The sequence below is a fragment of the Rhopalosiphum padi genome, chromosome 2, assembly GCF_020882245.1.
Source record: "Rhopalosiphum padi isolate XX-2018 chromosome 2, ASM2088224v1, whole genome shotgun sequence".
Taxonomy (NCBI): domain Eukaryota; kingdom Metazoa; phylum Arthropoda; class Insecta; order Hemiptera; family Aphididae; genus Rhopalosiphum; species Rhopalosiphum padi.
The window spans coordinates 48510205-48525182 of NC_083598.1; the positions used below are offsets into that span (position 1 = coordinate 48510205).

General features: G+C 29.1%; 3 protein-coding genes across 3 annotated transcripts in view; 2 read left to right on the forward strand and 1 right to left on the reverse strand.

Moving 5' to 3' along the window:
- LOC132922933 (histone H2B-like) overlaps positions 1-14978 on the forward strand; it is a 110072-nt gene that overhangs the window by 51040 nt on the left and 44054 nt on the right. The window lies entirely within an intron of this gene.
- Positions 1210-8839, reverse strand: LOC132918989 (uncharacterized). Its single transcript, XM_060980343.1, is given in 19 exon segments — positions 1210-1425; positions 4055-4156; positions 4269-4407; positions 4491-4674; positions 5119-5142; positions 5144-5310; positions 5378-5471; positions 5473-5804; positions 5865-6020; positions 6120-6298; positions 6356-6656; positions 6659-6888; positions 6947-7080; positions 7147-7202; positions 7272-7342; positions 7703-7798; positions 8086-8171; positions 8248-8577; positions 8831-8839. Coding segments are annotated over 18 exon segments (2640 nt in total). The 3' UTR covers positions 1210-1425; positions 4055-4104.
- On the forward strand, positions 9340-10788 carry LOC132918990 (trimethylguanosine synthase-like). The gene is made up of 5 exons (XM_060980344.1): positions 9340-9377; positions 9902-9921; positions 9973-10104; positions 10178-10482; positions 10548-10788. Exons 1-5 carry the CDS (start codon positions 9340-9342, stop codon positions 10656-10658), a joined length of 606 nt encoding a protein of 201 aa, XP_060836327.1. The 3' UTR covers positions 10659-10788.

Consider the following 14978-nt stretch of genomic DNA (forward strand, 5'->3'; position numbering starts at 1 on the left):
AATTACTGTTCAGTGGGTGTATACATTTTTATTTTTATTGAGCAATTTTATTAAAAATGTTCGCGACAAATATGAATACAATTAATTAATAGGTAGTGAAACATTTGTATCTATTAAATTATTTTTTACGCTAATAGTTAATAAATAAATTATATTACAATAATAAAGATAAATATAACATTATATAATGATTATAATAATATAATAATAATTAATAAATTATAATATAAATTTATGTTTGAAACATTGATTTACCGTTCAGTCAATTTTTTTAAATTAAAAATACTAGGTAGATAACTAAAAATAATGACTTACAAATTAGTCAAAATATAGGTACATACATACAAGTTGAAAGTAGAGAATAGTTAAATTAGGTAATTTATACTTAGTTGGAGAAATTGGTAGTATTTTAATGACCAAAAATACAAATCTATGTATGTAATTTACATTTTTAATTTTTATGGATGCTATTGAATAATTCAAAATTTAAATTTTCTCTGGTAAGATAGAAGTATAGTAGTAAGTTTAGCCACTAAAAAATCCATAAGATTTAAACAAGTCTATTATAAAGACTGATCTTTGGATCACCCTGTGGACAATGTATAGAATAATACAAGTTATCCAAAATATAACCTAATCTACATGTACTCATAAAGTTCTAAGTTTAAATGTATAGACAGTGTTCAATTCGTAACATATAAGTATAATACATGTCTGTTAAACGCTAAGTGCAGTTATCATACTTGAAAATTGACAAGTAATTACAAATTAGGAACAAACCAATGAGACCCTAATTGAAAAAAAAAACATAGGTCGTTTTGTTGTCCCCTGGTACGGTTACATATTTCAATTTTCTTTTTACATTTATCTTACTTTATTTATTTTTAAAAATCATTTGAGAGTAAATACTAAGTAGTACTCGTAAAAATTATCAACATCCTCATAAAAGTAATAATTATTATGTTCTAAGCAAACACAAATGAACAATGAATGTTAACATTCAACAGTATCGTTTTCTAGCCTATGTACACATGGTAAAAACTACTAATAATATAAAGTAAATTAATCAAAGTGAAAATGTATAACTAATACATATATTATCTAAATCATTTTAGTTTTGAAGAAAATATATTTATAACAAACTATAAATTATATAAATATTGTGTAGTATACATAGAATATAAGAATATAATGTAGTATGTGATTAAAACTTATTTTAATAGGTAACAGTTGGTCTATCTATGTAAATATAATTTTAATGTATAGATAAAATAATATGTTTATTAATCTTAAACTAAAAATAATGAATATATCAATTTAAATATATTGAAATATTTAAAAGTAAATCTTTTTACGCTGTTTATGTTGTAATGGTCCAAATATAAATGTAAGAATGATATCACAAGCTAGCTTCATATTTCTGCCCTGGAAAAATATAAAATCAATAGATATAGTTATTATAATATTTTGGTAAGTTGACAGTTTAAACAACTGCATTTTAAATGTATTATGATTTAAATACCTACATAAGGTTTCTCTTTTATTGCTTTCCTATTATTATTACTGACTACTGTATTTGTATCTTATTGTAACTATTTTATCTGTCAGTTCTTCATTTAAATATATTGAACTCTTTCTCTTTAGCACAAGGCCTAGCTTTTAAAGAGAGAATGAAAAACATAATAACATTTTTATATATAATAATTTGTATATTGTTGTTATTTTTATTATTGTTTTTGATATTAATAAATATTATTCTTATTAATAAGATTATAGTAAGGCTTATTTAAAGTAAAAACAATATTATAATATTATCTTAATAAATAATTTGATACATTTTTTTTTAAGATTATAATTTATGCAATGGCATTCTTCTTTTAAAAAGTACCTACTATTTTAATATTTGGTTGGTACTATAGCCACTTGAGTCAAAATGAATTACTTAATTATTTATAATAGTTTGTAATAATTTATTATAAATTATCCGATTCGTGTATTTTTTATATTAGGCACCTACCTTCAATTATAATATAATATCAAACATGATAATAATTTAAAATATGAATATATTTTATTGGTATATATCATTATAGGTATTTTAATTATATTATTTTGATAAACATAAATACTCATTAGGTACCTAATAACACACATTTTAAATTAAGTTATTTAGAGAATTAAAAAAAACCTAATAAAATTAATTACCTATTATCTTAACTCTTAACAGTTTTAACTATTATAATTTTCATAGATAATTGCAATTTTGGTGGTTTTATAGTTGTTAAGTTCTAACAGATCATAATTTTTTATATTTAAATTGTTCTGTGCAATTTGAAGTAGGGTAAATATTAGAAAAAATAAGTAGGTAGGTAATAATAAATGTTTTTATTTTTGTTTTTAATGTTATAGAATTAGTTGAACATTTTGTTGACAATTAATGTTTATTATGATTCGTTTTATTTTTATTTTTTAATAACAAAATAATGCACAATTTTTTTTTGAAATCCACTGAATATTTATTAATAGGTTCCTTACAAAAAACCAACTACCTATTTAATTTAAAAATAAAGTACCTTCACCAGTTTCGATCTAAAGAGGAATTTCCAAACAAAATTAATATGATAAATTGTATTATCATTATTATTGATGCAACGTCGGTAGATGGTATGAAATATATTAAATAGGTACAATATTTAGAGAGGTACCTAGTTAAAATATCGGTTATTGACAAAAGCCACGTAACATTAATTACCTAACCCAATAATGAAATTAAAGATTAAAGAATTAGAATTTATGACCACGGTGTACTATTATTTAGATAAAATGGTTACTACCTATAGGCAGTTTGATAAAGATAATTTGCAAACTTTTTATGACGTTATTAAATGTTTTTATGTGTAGGTACCTACTTTATTATTGGTCAAACGCCGATTAAAAGGCTTGTTTCATAGACGATTGCATGTTTAATTTATAAATGCATGTTTTTTCTAATAAATTCGTACCTAATCGTCACCGCATCTCCCTGTAGTCTATGCGAATATGCCAAATGTACAAAATGTGTTTCAATGACTATCTCTAATTACAGTCTACCATCGATCATGTTTCTAACTACGAGATAATAAATAATAAATATTAACACAATATAAATGGATATGTTGTGTTTGAATATTACAAACTACAATTAATTTTAGATGTTTAGACTAATAACTATCATGAATTATGATAGGTACCTATCTAGATAATTAGATATATGTAAATATAATCAAAAAATTGTTTTTTGTGTTCAAAAGAAAAAAAAATAGACGTGTATTATAGTATTTATATTATGTAGGTTTTATAAATAAATTTACCAATCACCTGCAAGTATAATTCATTTATTATTTAGTAGATTATTTGTAAATACAAAAAAAAAAAAAAATACTGTTCAATTTTATGACAATATAAAATTAATCAAGTTATTAAATTTCGTGACAAAAATAAGATATTAATATAGATTAAATTGTTGAAATTATCCATCACAGTGTTTTATAGAGGATAAATATTTCGATAAATAATAGAGCTTACAAGAATTTAATTATGGTTTATAGTCTATACAATATTCTCGAGAACAATATATAGTCAACGATATTAAGAGATTGGATACCCAAGAATACTTTTTCTTCTTTTTATTTACGGTTATATAATATAAACACAAACCATGTGAAATTGACGGACGGTTTAAAAATATTTTCAATTATGAAATAATAAAAAAAATATCAAAATGTATAAATGTTGAAAAAATATAAATCTATAAATAGTGACGTAGCCAGGACTTACAAATTAGGGTAGGTAGTGGTTTTCAAACTAATAGTGATGATTTCACTTGATAGGTAGTGTATATTGTAAATTATATCACACAACCTTCTTACCCCCTCCTAATAAGCGATAATAAATTAAATGTAAAATTATTAAAATATTGACAGCAAAAATAAATTTAATTTAAAGACTACCTATGGGCTATGTTACTAGTTGTATACAATAAATATAAAAGTTACTTGCCACAAGAAAAACTTACATTATTGGAATTGATCTGACAAAAACTTGTTGAACTCAATATTATTATTATCATGAAACGTTTATCCAACGGTCTATGCTATACTCTAGAGCAGCTATCCATCTAATATAAATCGATAAAATGTACGATCATTATTAGGTAGGTACTTATTAATAACTGATTTCAATAATTGGTTATTTGATCATTATTTTTGTCCATAAATAATATTATGTACCTTCTTTTGTCTACTTCGGTGTCCGTATAAAAATAAAAATATCGAAATGACAGGTCGGGCGGTATAAGGTCGAACGCAAATTTCCTTACGCTAGCGTTAACGGAACTTTGCACTTTGTAACCGTGGAGACAAGCCATTCCTGTGAATTTAAGAAACACAATCACGTCTGTAACGACTTAAAAATATTTTATACGAGTAAATAAATAAATGAATAATAGTTACCGTTGGCAAATCGGGTTACGCTGTCTACGAAAAAATACAGCCTAGCACCTTTAAGAACGCAGTAATATTTTTTCCACGATTTTCCACAGTGGTGAACCAACGTGGAGAGAAAACCCTGGCAGTCCGATTGCGGATCGATGGTGACCACAGATTTTAAGTTGTCCTCGTTGAGCCATTCCATCGACTATAATACATTATGAAAAATTAATCTCATGTCAACTGAACTCGTGTTTAGATACACTACATATGTTATATGTGCATACTCGTGTAGTCGTGTTATACTATTTTTGACTAGGAATATTGCTGTAATTGTAACATAGGTAATATTATCGCGAATAGGGACAAATAGACATAAAAATAACCTGGACGTGGCTGTTTGGACGACGGGAAATTTGGATTGTATATAACATTTTAATTAGAATAATTGATATTTTTATGCGTTTTTTTAAATTTTAACACTGATCTATTTTCGGGGCGTGTTATGACAAAATAGATATCGCATTTTTGAAATTGTGTTTTGATTTTTGATTACTAATATTTGAATATGTTTATTTTTTAACGTCCAATTGGCTACGTTTATTTGTCCTGAATCAAACAATATCATTGCAGACAACTGTGATATGCTTACTGCACATTTGGTAGCTTCGTTTAGCGGCTCCGATCCAGCGATCCGCGTTTTCTGCACTGTTCGCTGCTATGTGTAACCTTGTTTTCTTGTGGTCCTTTCTTTCCAGTCGGAAGCTGTACATCCTTCCCGTGTCCGATGTCTGCATTACAGTGAAACCTTTAAGATTAAGTGCTCCTAGTGGATGTGTCTGTCCTAAAGGCATAATAATTTATTAATATCTACAGCAAAAAATTTAATATATAACGGGTGCCTCAAAAACGTACTCGCTTCAAAGACGCAGATTTATAGTAGTAGAGACAATTGTCTGTCTTGAGACAAAAATATCTAGGCTGCCAACAGTTTTTCATTTTTTTTCGTTCCAATGCTAAATTTCCACAGTTTACTGGCTATAACGATGCGGTTTTCGATTTCGGATGGATTGATCACTGGCGTTAAGATATCACAGGTCCTGGCGACTTCCAATTCCAAGACGTCAGAACCACAATGTGCAACATTTACAAATTCCGAGTGTGACGCGTCGAGTACACACATGTCATTGATGCTGATAATTATGTCTCCCACTTGGAGACCAGAGTTTTCTGCAGCCGTTCCCGTTTCAATTGCAGACACTACGACCGGTTTAGCCCCATGAATACGAAAACCGAATTCTCCAGATTCACGTTTTACCATTAAACGCTCGTCGCTATCTGTAAATGTTTGAGCTCAATGTTAATGTTTATTTAATATCCAGAAATTTCAAAGCATACCAAAAGATTTTGAAGCGATTCGTTTGAACATTTCTAAACTCGATTTTCTATGTACCATTCTGTGCGTGATTGTTTGATATTTTACCCGAAACTCGTGTTCTGAACACGTGGATTCAATGGAATCTCTTCGTTTTAACTCGGGTGAACATTTAATATCTAAATTAAAAAAAAAAATACGAAATGCATTAGGTACTTAAGTCTTCAAAGACAATAATGAAATAATTTGCATGGAAGCATTATACATTTATTTGATACCTGGCAAATCCGAAGTCTTTTTCCATACATAGAACTCTTCTATTTCATCTATGTATACCCATGAAAAAGACGTAAACGGTGTTGTATAGATTCCTGACCAATCATCATCGTCTGAATGAAGGCTAGAACTACTTCCATTTAATCTTTCCATGCTTACATTGGTTGATCTGGCCATTGGCCTAGGAATAAGTACGTATTATGCCAAAACGTTTTAATATAGTTAAGCTTTTACTTACCTCCCCTTTTCATTTATATGTTTTACCCTTTCTTCAGATTTAGCTCGAGTTTGTTCTGACCTAGTGTTTCGTCTTCTTTCTTCTGAGCGATATCGTTTTGTCGATCGTTTTATAGGTGTTGTGGGGGGTTCTTCTGGAGAATCCCCAAAACCTTCGGGTGGCTTAACAATATTAATGACATCGCCATTTGAATTATTAATATAATCTGTATCAACTTCGGTATTACATCGTGTACATCTAGACAATGATATTCTACTGCACGGATCACTGTAGAAAACTGAATCACTTCCTGGGCTGATGACCGCAGAGATTCTGCGCTCACTGTCTTCAAGTTTAAATTATTAATTTGAGATAAATAATTAATCTGAGACGAGTTTGTTTGCGATAAACTTTTAGGTTTGTCTTCTAGATTAAATTCAGTTTTTGATTTTTCCATAGTATCTAGAGTTATTTGTGGTTTTCTAAGAATTTCAGGAAGTGATTCTCTTCGTTTTTCTGGTTTATTTACTACCGATGGTTTCTTATCAATAGAGCTAAAAAATAAATATTATAGCTGTAATAAAGTTAAAAGAATTTAATTTTTTAACTTACTTAATTAATGTTACAGCTCCTATACTTTTTCGTCTAGGACTTGGCCTTCTGCGCCGCTCTGGAGCTTTCGAAGACTCATCAGAAGAATAGACAGGTAATGATATTTTAGTCGCAAAACCGTTGCCCATCAATTTCTAAAATACAACTTTTTTTAGCAAACTTTATTCAAAATATAAAATAACTAATTAAAAAGACATTGCCTTAATTAAATTTGAATTAGTATCATCTGTATGGCATTTGGCTGTAACACGGTTACCTGTAAAATATTAATAAATTAATGGATTTCATTAAAAAAAACAAAAATTAAACTATATTAGGTCATTACTTGATATTAGATCTGGATTATTCAACTTGTTTGATTCTTCTAAATTCTTCAATTTGCTTTTTGGTATGGACCTGAAATTTTAAATTATTTATACGAAAATAAGTTTGTTTACAAATGGATGTATCGAATGCAAAAAAATAGTTCGTAAAGTAAAAAAAAAGCAATAGAGTAGTGCACAGTAAGCGATAATAGATTTTGAAATTATCTAAGCTTTACACATGCATTTTCATGAAATTTTATATTATTTGTATATTATGTACAATATATTTAATATATATAGTATAACTCCGAATGTATGTTATTCTTCAACCTCCAATCGCAGCCTAAGATAAGAATTCTATGCTTAACGACCTGCAACGAGCGAACCCTAATAAGCTCTATTTTCTTGTCTAGAATTTTGCTTTATTACAACCTATCGTTAATGTGCTCACTTAGCCAATTTTAAGATGGATTTCGGTCTTATTCTTGTATTCTCGTCTGATGACCCAGAACTCTTATTATCCTCTAAACTGCACTTCACGCTGTAACTAAAATAGTGATTGTATTTATTCACTATCGAAATATAATGTGTTGTTGTTTGTTGTTTGTTTGTTGTCGTTGTTTTTTTTTTTTTTTTAGGTGTAATAAACTATCAAGTGTGGTAGTATATTATATGAAGTATAGAAAATGTGTGCTTGTCATGCATATAATAGATTGAGTAATAAAATGACAAATGTATAGAGGAAACGTAAAGAAACCAAAAAGTCATATGTGTAAGAGAACGAAAGATTATGAACAATATATTTTCGAAGTAACATAAATAAAATATGTGTACCTTCCTGACGTACTGCTTTCATCATCACTTGAGTCTTCACCATCTCCGAGTTCTTCATCAATTGGATCAGTCGGATCAATCGTCATCTGTAAATATTTTTAACAGGTATGACTCTTATATTAGTTACCTACATATTAATTTTTATTTTTTTGATACACTTACGTCATGATCAAAAATAGGATGAGGCAAACTGTATTTTGAAGATTCACTGTCAAATGAACTACTTGTAACTGATGGACCTTGTGTTGGGGTAGTAGTGTAAGAAGTACTATCTGTAGCTGTCACATAATCTTCAGTAGAAGTTGAAACTTCAGACGGCTCTACTACCGTTGGACAATTATTTTCTAAAGTGTTTTGACTATTTCCTTGTTCAATTAGGTCTGAAGACTTCAACGGAAGATCGGTATATCTTATTATTTTCTTTTGTACTACATCACATAAGTTATCTTCTTTTAATTTTATTTTCTTGGATACATTTTCAAACTGCAATACCTATGCAATTACATATATTAGTATACATTTTCTTATTAAATATTAATAGGTAATGTTCAAACACTTGATACCCTATATTATAACCTATGTTAGTTTTACGTTAATATTTATAAACTATTAATATCATTAAGGTTTTTGATATTTAAATAATAATATTTATTTAATTGCCAATTAAATAATTAAATAACTAAAAAAAATGTTAAAATTTCAATTTCAAACGAAATGAGTATTTTTTTAATTTTATGAGACTTACATTCAACATTCTTGTTGACTCCCATTATAAATTTTTAATCTATATAAGTATAATTAGTATTTACAGTTGATATAACTATATAATATGTTTACGGTATATTAAAAAGAGAACATTTACGTGGTATTTAAATAGGTATTCTTTGTAGGTATGAGATGACTAAGATTTTTTTTAAACATAAATGTTATTCAATAATATTTTACAAAAATATATAACATTTATTACATTACAACAAATAAAATAACTATATTATATTGTTTATTTAAAATATATTATAAATTAAAAGAAAATCAAAAACAAATATTGCCTTTTTACAAATAATAATTCTACTCCAATTATCTTAAAATAAAACACTCATGCTATGATTATTTAAGTCATTTTAGATTCTGAGCAAGGCGATGAATTTATTGATTTTACAAAGATAGTTTTTTTTTGTGTTTGTGTTTGAAAATTGGATCTAGTTTGTACATTAAAGTTCAAAAGGAAAAAAATTCTAAGTAATTTTAAAAATAATGGGCGTAAACAAATTGGGAAAAATAGAAATTCTTATGCAAGTTGTTTAGTTTTCGACAAAATCGATTTTATTGTATTGTATCAATTTAAAAACGAATAACTTAGTATCTAAGGCATACTTACAATTTTAACCAAAACTATTCATATATTTTTTATTGTAATTGCCAATTCATGAACGTGTTAATTATAAAATCTTTTTATTAAAATCTTTAGTGAATCTCAAAAATACAAATGTGCAATTTTTATAGGAATTTCAAGTTGAAATATCAAATATTATACATCGAAATGAAAAATAAGAACTATATGATTAACAACAACTTATAATATTGTAAAAATTATATTTTAATAATTGTTATTTAGGTATATGCAATATATTTTTTTATCAGAAATTAGTTCACCTTGCCAAATAACTGACAGAAAAATATATTATATTTATAATATTATAATATTATAAAATATTTTTTAAAAATAAATTTAGGTTGACAGACTTTCTCTGATCAGAATAGTATTTTATCGAATACAATATATTCCTTGACTATTTATTCGTCGCTAATATTTTAGCACTCACAAGCCACTAATTAGTGAATAGGAAATGTGTTAAATTTTTTTTTAAATCATATTTTATTTTACAGAGAGCTTTTATTCGGTTTGCCCCGAGATCTTAAGCTACCACATTGCAAAACGTTGCACAAATAATGTAGTGGTAGATCCCTTTTGTGGTGCAGGTGGAAATGTCATTCAATTAGCCAAAATGTGTAAAAGAGGTATTACTATTATTATTATTATTATTATTATGTAACATAATGTTTAGTAAATGTTTGAATATCTTGTGTTTAGTTATAGCGATTGACATCGACCCGGAGAAGATCAAGTTGGCGCGGCATAATGCTAAGATATGCGGTGTTGAGGACAAAATCCAGTTTATGGTCGGCGACTTTTTTTCGATTTATAAGACGATTAAAGCAGATGTATTGTTTATGTCTCCGCCGTGGGGAGGCCCCGGATATGCAGTCAATAAAATTTATAGCTTAAAGTCGATGTGTCAAAGTCATTTTGGAGGAGGTTTCGATATTTTTAAACTTGCCAAAACTGTTGCACCAAATATTGCATTCCACATGCCAAAAAACACCGACATATCAGAAGTAAAACACGCATGATGATTATGGTCTTAGGTATATACATTAAACTTTATATTATAATATTTTAGTGTTTACGTTTGGCACAAGATTTCGGGAAAGTTGAAATTCAACAAAATATCATTAATGGTAAATTGAACTCAATCACGGCGTTTTACGGAAACTTTAATTGGAGTAACTGACAGTTGTCGTTACTCCAATTGTAAACATTGTTTATATTATATTTCTTAATTATTATGCTTTTTCGTTAAAAATACCGTTTCTTCGTTTTTTCTTCGTAATTATTTTACCGTGTATATTATTTTGGAACAATTGATTATATATTTTATTAATTATTATTCTTTTTAAAAATTCAGTTTTTTCATTTTTTTCTCCGTTATTACTTTAACGTGTATTATATTGTATCAATTTCTTATATATTTTATTAACTATTATGTTTGTTTTTTAAAAATGCAGTTTTTCGTACTTTTTTCATTATTATTTGAATGTTTTTATATTATTGTGACAATAATTGTTTATATATTTTATTAATTATTATTGTTGTTAAAAATGCAGTTTTTCGTATTTTTTTCATTATTATTTGAATGTTTTTATATTATTGTAACAATATTTTTTATATATTTTAATAATTATTATGTTTGTTAAAAATACAGTTATTTTATATTTTCTTCATTATTTTAACGTGTATTTATTGTAACAAATTAATAGTATAATAATTTTATATTTATTTATTTAATAATTAATATATAAATATAAAATGTATATATAGCTAATATATTTAAATTTCGTGTTAAAAAAGTTATAGAAAATTAAAAATGATACCAGAGGTATACATGATGTAAATCAATTTGAAATATTTGTCTAGGCCAGTGGTTCCCAAACTTTTTTTTATCCACGGTGCCTTTTTTTGGACTCAAATTGGCCATAGTGGCCTGCTGTGAATAACACGAAAGACAGAACAAAAAAAAATACTCATTGATAACCAATTTTACGTAGACCGCTGCAGTCTATCTCTATGCATATAACTTACACGAGACTTGATAATTGTATTTAAATATAATTTATAATTACTAATAAATTTGTTCAGTATTACATGTTTTCATTTGCATTTCAACTTTGTTATTCAAAGAATAAAAAGATGTTTTAGGTATAAGTACTCTGTATAGAATTAAGTATCAGATCTATTATTCAGTTCCCGACATCTGTAAATGACTAGACTAGGTAGGTACTAGAGAGTAATAAGTATTTGAGCAATGAACTGCGGTGTAGGTACAACTGTGTGCACAGGAAATACTAGGTATTACAATATATATATATATATTTAAAATATTATTGCTTAATAGAAATATCTATTAAATTTATGTGTATAATAACAGTATTTACATCATATTATTCAAGTGTACTCTTTTGAAGTTATTCATTTAAGTACCTGCGGCCTGGGAATAAAAGGCGACTACGGCGGGACGGGGATGGTTTCTGTAGATATGACCCGTCTGTTGTATGGCAGTTTCGCGGACTTCTGCCAAACGATTGTTTTGGTCATGTGCCGGTTGGCAGGTTTGTGCGGGAGCTAAAATTTCCTACATATTTAGTTTTTTTGGCTGTGGACGTGGTGCAATGTAGCCCCGATGATGCAAGTTTTTTTTCTTTTTTTTTTGTTGTTTCAAATGTTCAAAAGTGTGTGTTTGCAGTCTGCCCACGAATGGCTAATGCTGTGTTCCCGCATATCCAGCGCGGAGGCAGGACACGTCGACAACTGCGGGCCTGGCTTTCAAGCTAAAGCGTTTGGTACACGAGACGGTACCAGTGAAGGCCGAAGTTTTGGTAGATTTTCTGTGGCTGGTACTGTAACAGCTATTGACGTCTCGCGTCTATGTTTCGTTTGTGAAGTGCCACTGTTACAAGCTGGCTCTTGTCAAAGTGTTGTTTAGCCAGCATAACGATTATGAAATGGTCAAATTTAAACTCAAGGAAATAATTCAAAAGGACGTTGAAGTAGTCCCGTTGCAATACCTTATTCCAAGGGCCATGTATGTTTACTGACATTGCACGAGTTTCTGTTGTAATCGTAATAATTTTTTTTTTGTTTTGTGTTAGGTGTGATTGGACGTTCGTCGGGAATGTCGAGCCTAGGTCTAGGAGCCTCATAGCGTACAGCACTGAGATGACCGCTGCAAATGCTTCTCACAGTGCGAGTAGGCTTAACATTTCAGATTAGATTATGTTGATATGCTGCTGTTGTAAGTGGTGAGTTTGTGGATTAGGCCTATTGGGGATTACCACGTTAAAAAAAACGCATAAGTTACTATTCCTCTTTGGGTAATGAGGAAATTCAGTGCCAGTGTGCCGAAGAACCCGGTGGTCAGGGAATTATTTGTTAATGCCGTCACTGGCCGTCCAATAGGTGAATTGTTCAACTTAATTTAATATTTTTTTTCCCTTTAATAATAATGATTAATATTTTGAAGACCTATCTGACCGGCAACTTGACCACAACATACCTGGACCTGCTACACCCCCATCGGCCTTGGTTAGGTCAGTCGATCCAGTGACTCCAGATCGAGGTAATGTTTTTGAAGAAATTATCGAAACATTCAAAACTATTGACAAACAAAAGTGTTCAAACTAAACAATTAAACTTATTCTTCCAAATGGCGAGTCTGAAAAAGATTTAGACGTGGGTGGTGTTTTTTGAGATACAATATCAGAATTTTGGACCACTATGTATGAAACATGCACAGTTGGTACAAACATCAAAATTCCATGCATAAGACATGACTTGAAAAGGAAGATGAGTCAATGGCTAAAATATTACATGTTGGTTGGGTTAAAGCTAAATATTTACCTATTAAACTAGCTATACCTGTAATTGAACAAATGCTATATGGTCATGTAACTTCGACATTAATTCCTACATTTTTGCCAACACTTGGTGAAAATGATAAGCAAATATTGCACTGTGCGCTCCAAGATATTTCATCTGTTGAAAAGGATGACCTATTGGAGGCATTTAGCACTCTTGAATGCAGAGTGGTACCCAATGAATTCAATCTCATTACATTTTTGGAAGAAATATCCTATAAAGAGTTCATACAAAAACCACATTTTATTATTGAGCAGTTCCATATAGAACTCAAAAACATGAAAACACTGATAACTAAAGGAAATCTACAAGAGCTATACAAAATCAATGGAGCCAACTGAACCAACTACTAAAAATATTTTATCATGCATTGAAACCAATACTGATGAAATTAAAACATTTGGATTTCTCAAAAAATAGGTTTATAGCATTAACACTAATTTATATATATATAAAGTAAAACTTCCGTTAACGGTCAACTCTATAGAACTGCCTCCTCTGTTTGGTCCCGTCGAGTGTTATGGGAAAAATACATTAATACTTCTAAAGTTCTAAATAGCGGTCATTATTTACAGTCCCTTTGGTGACCGTTATATGGAAGTTCTACTGTATATATATTTGCTATTAATATAAATTTAATCATTATATTTGGCCTTTTTAAGGTTTATTAAGGAAGCAACTACTGAGATACGACTTAAATTTTTAAGATTTTCTACTGGACGTTATCACACAAAATAAAATCAAAGTAGAATTTACCAACACTGTTGGCTTGGCTCGTGCTCCTGTAGCACATACTTGTTCAGCTGTTTTAGAGCTCCCCTTTCCAAATATGAATACTTTACCGATTTTCGAAAAGAGTTAAATTGCTCTCATCAAACATTTGTGTAATGGATATAGTGTAAGTTATTATATTTTAATTAATGTTAAGTTATTATTTATTTAGGTATAACATATACTACGGATATGTGTACATTTTTTTTTTGTAAATTACTTTATTCAAGAAAAATGAAAATATATTATCTTATTTTTAAAATTTTTTGTTTTTATATTGATGGAATTTAATACCGTCAGACCGTGGGTTGGCCGTTGGCCCTTCAACGCTTCCGTACTATTGTGGTACTATGTGACCCGACACCCAGCAGCTGCAGTAGCCGCCACCGCCGCTACTGTAGTTTCAAAAACTAGACACCTGGAGCGCTGTTTGCGCTGCTCCGATTATTAATATTTAATACGGCAGTTGTGCGTCTCGAATTTATTGTGGTAAATTCATCCGTTATCGTCTATTCACTGTTTACTGAGTATCGATCGTCTGTCGAGCCTATTTGAAAATCATACCAGTTATCCTCCATGTTCTAGTACTTCGTAATGAATACAATGAATAGGCCACTATGATAGCTACTTTTAAAGTTTTAAAGTCTGTGCTTTTGCGAACGATTGAAACTAATTCCGTATGCCGCCCTCGATTTTGTTTTCAACTGCGATACGTTGACGTCGCGGGCCGCCATCACTCCGTCGATAATTTACTGTTCGACCACGTGCTTTTTTTTTTTTACGTTACCTACGCATTTCTAACCGTCTCCGCTATGGGTCATTTAATAAATAATAATTTTGCATTATTCCGAGTACCTATCGAATTGCG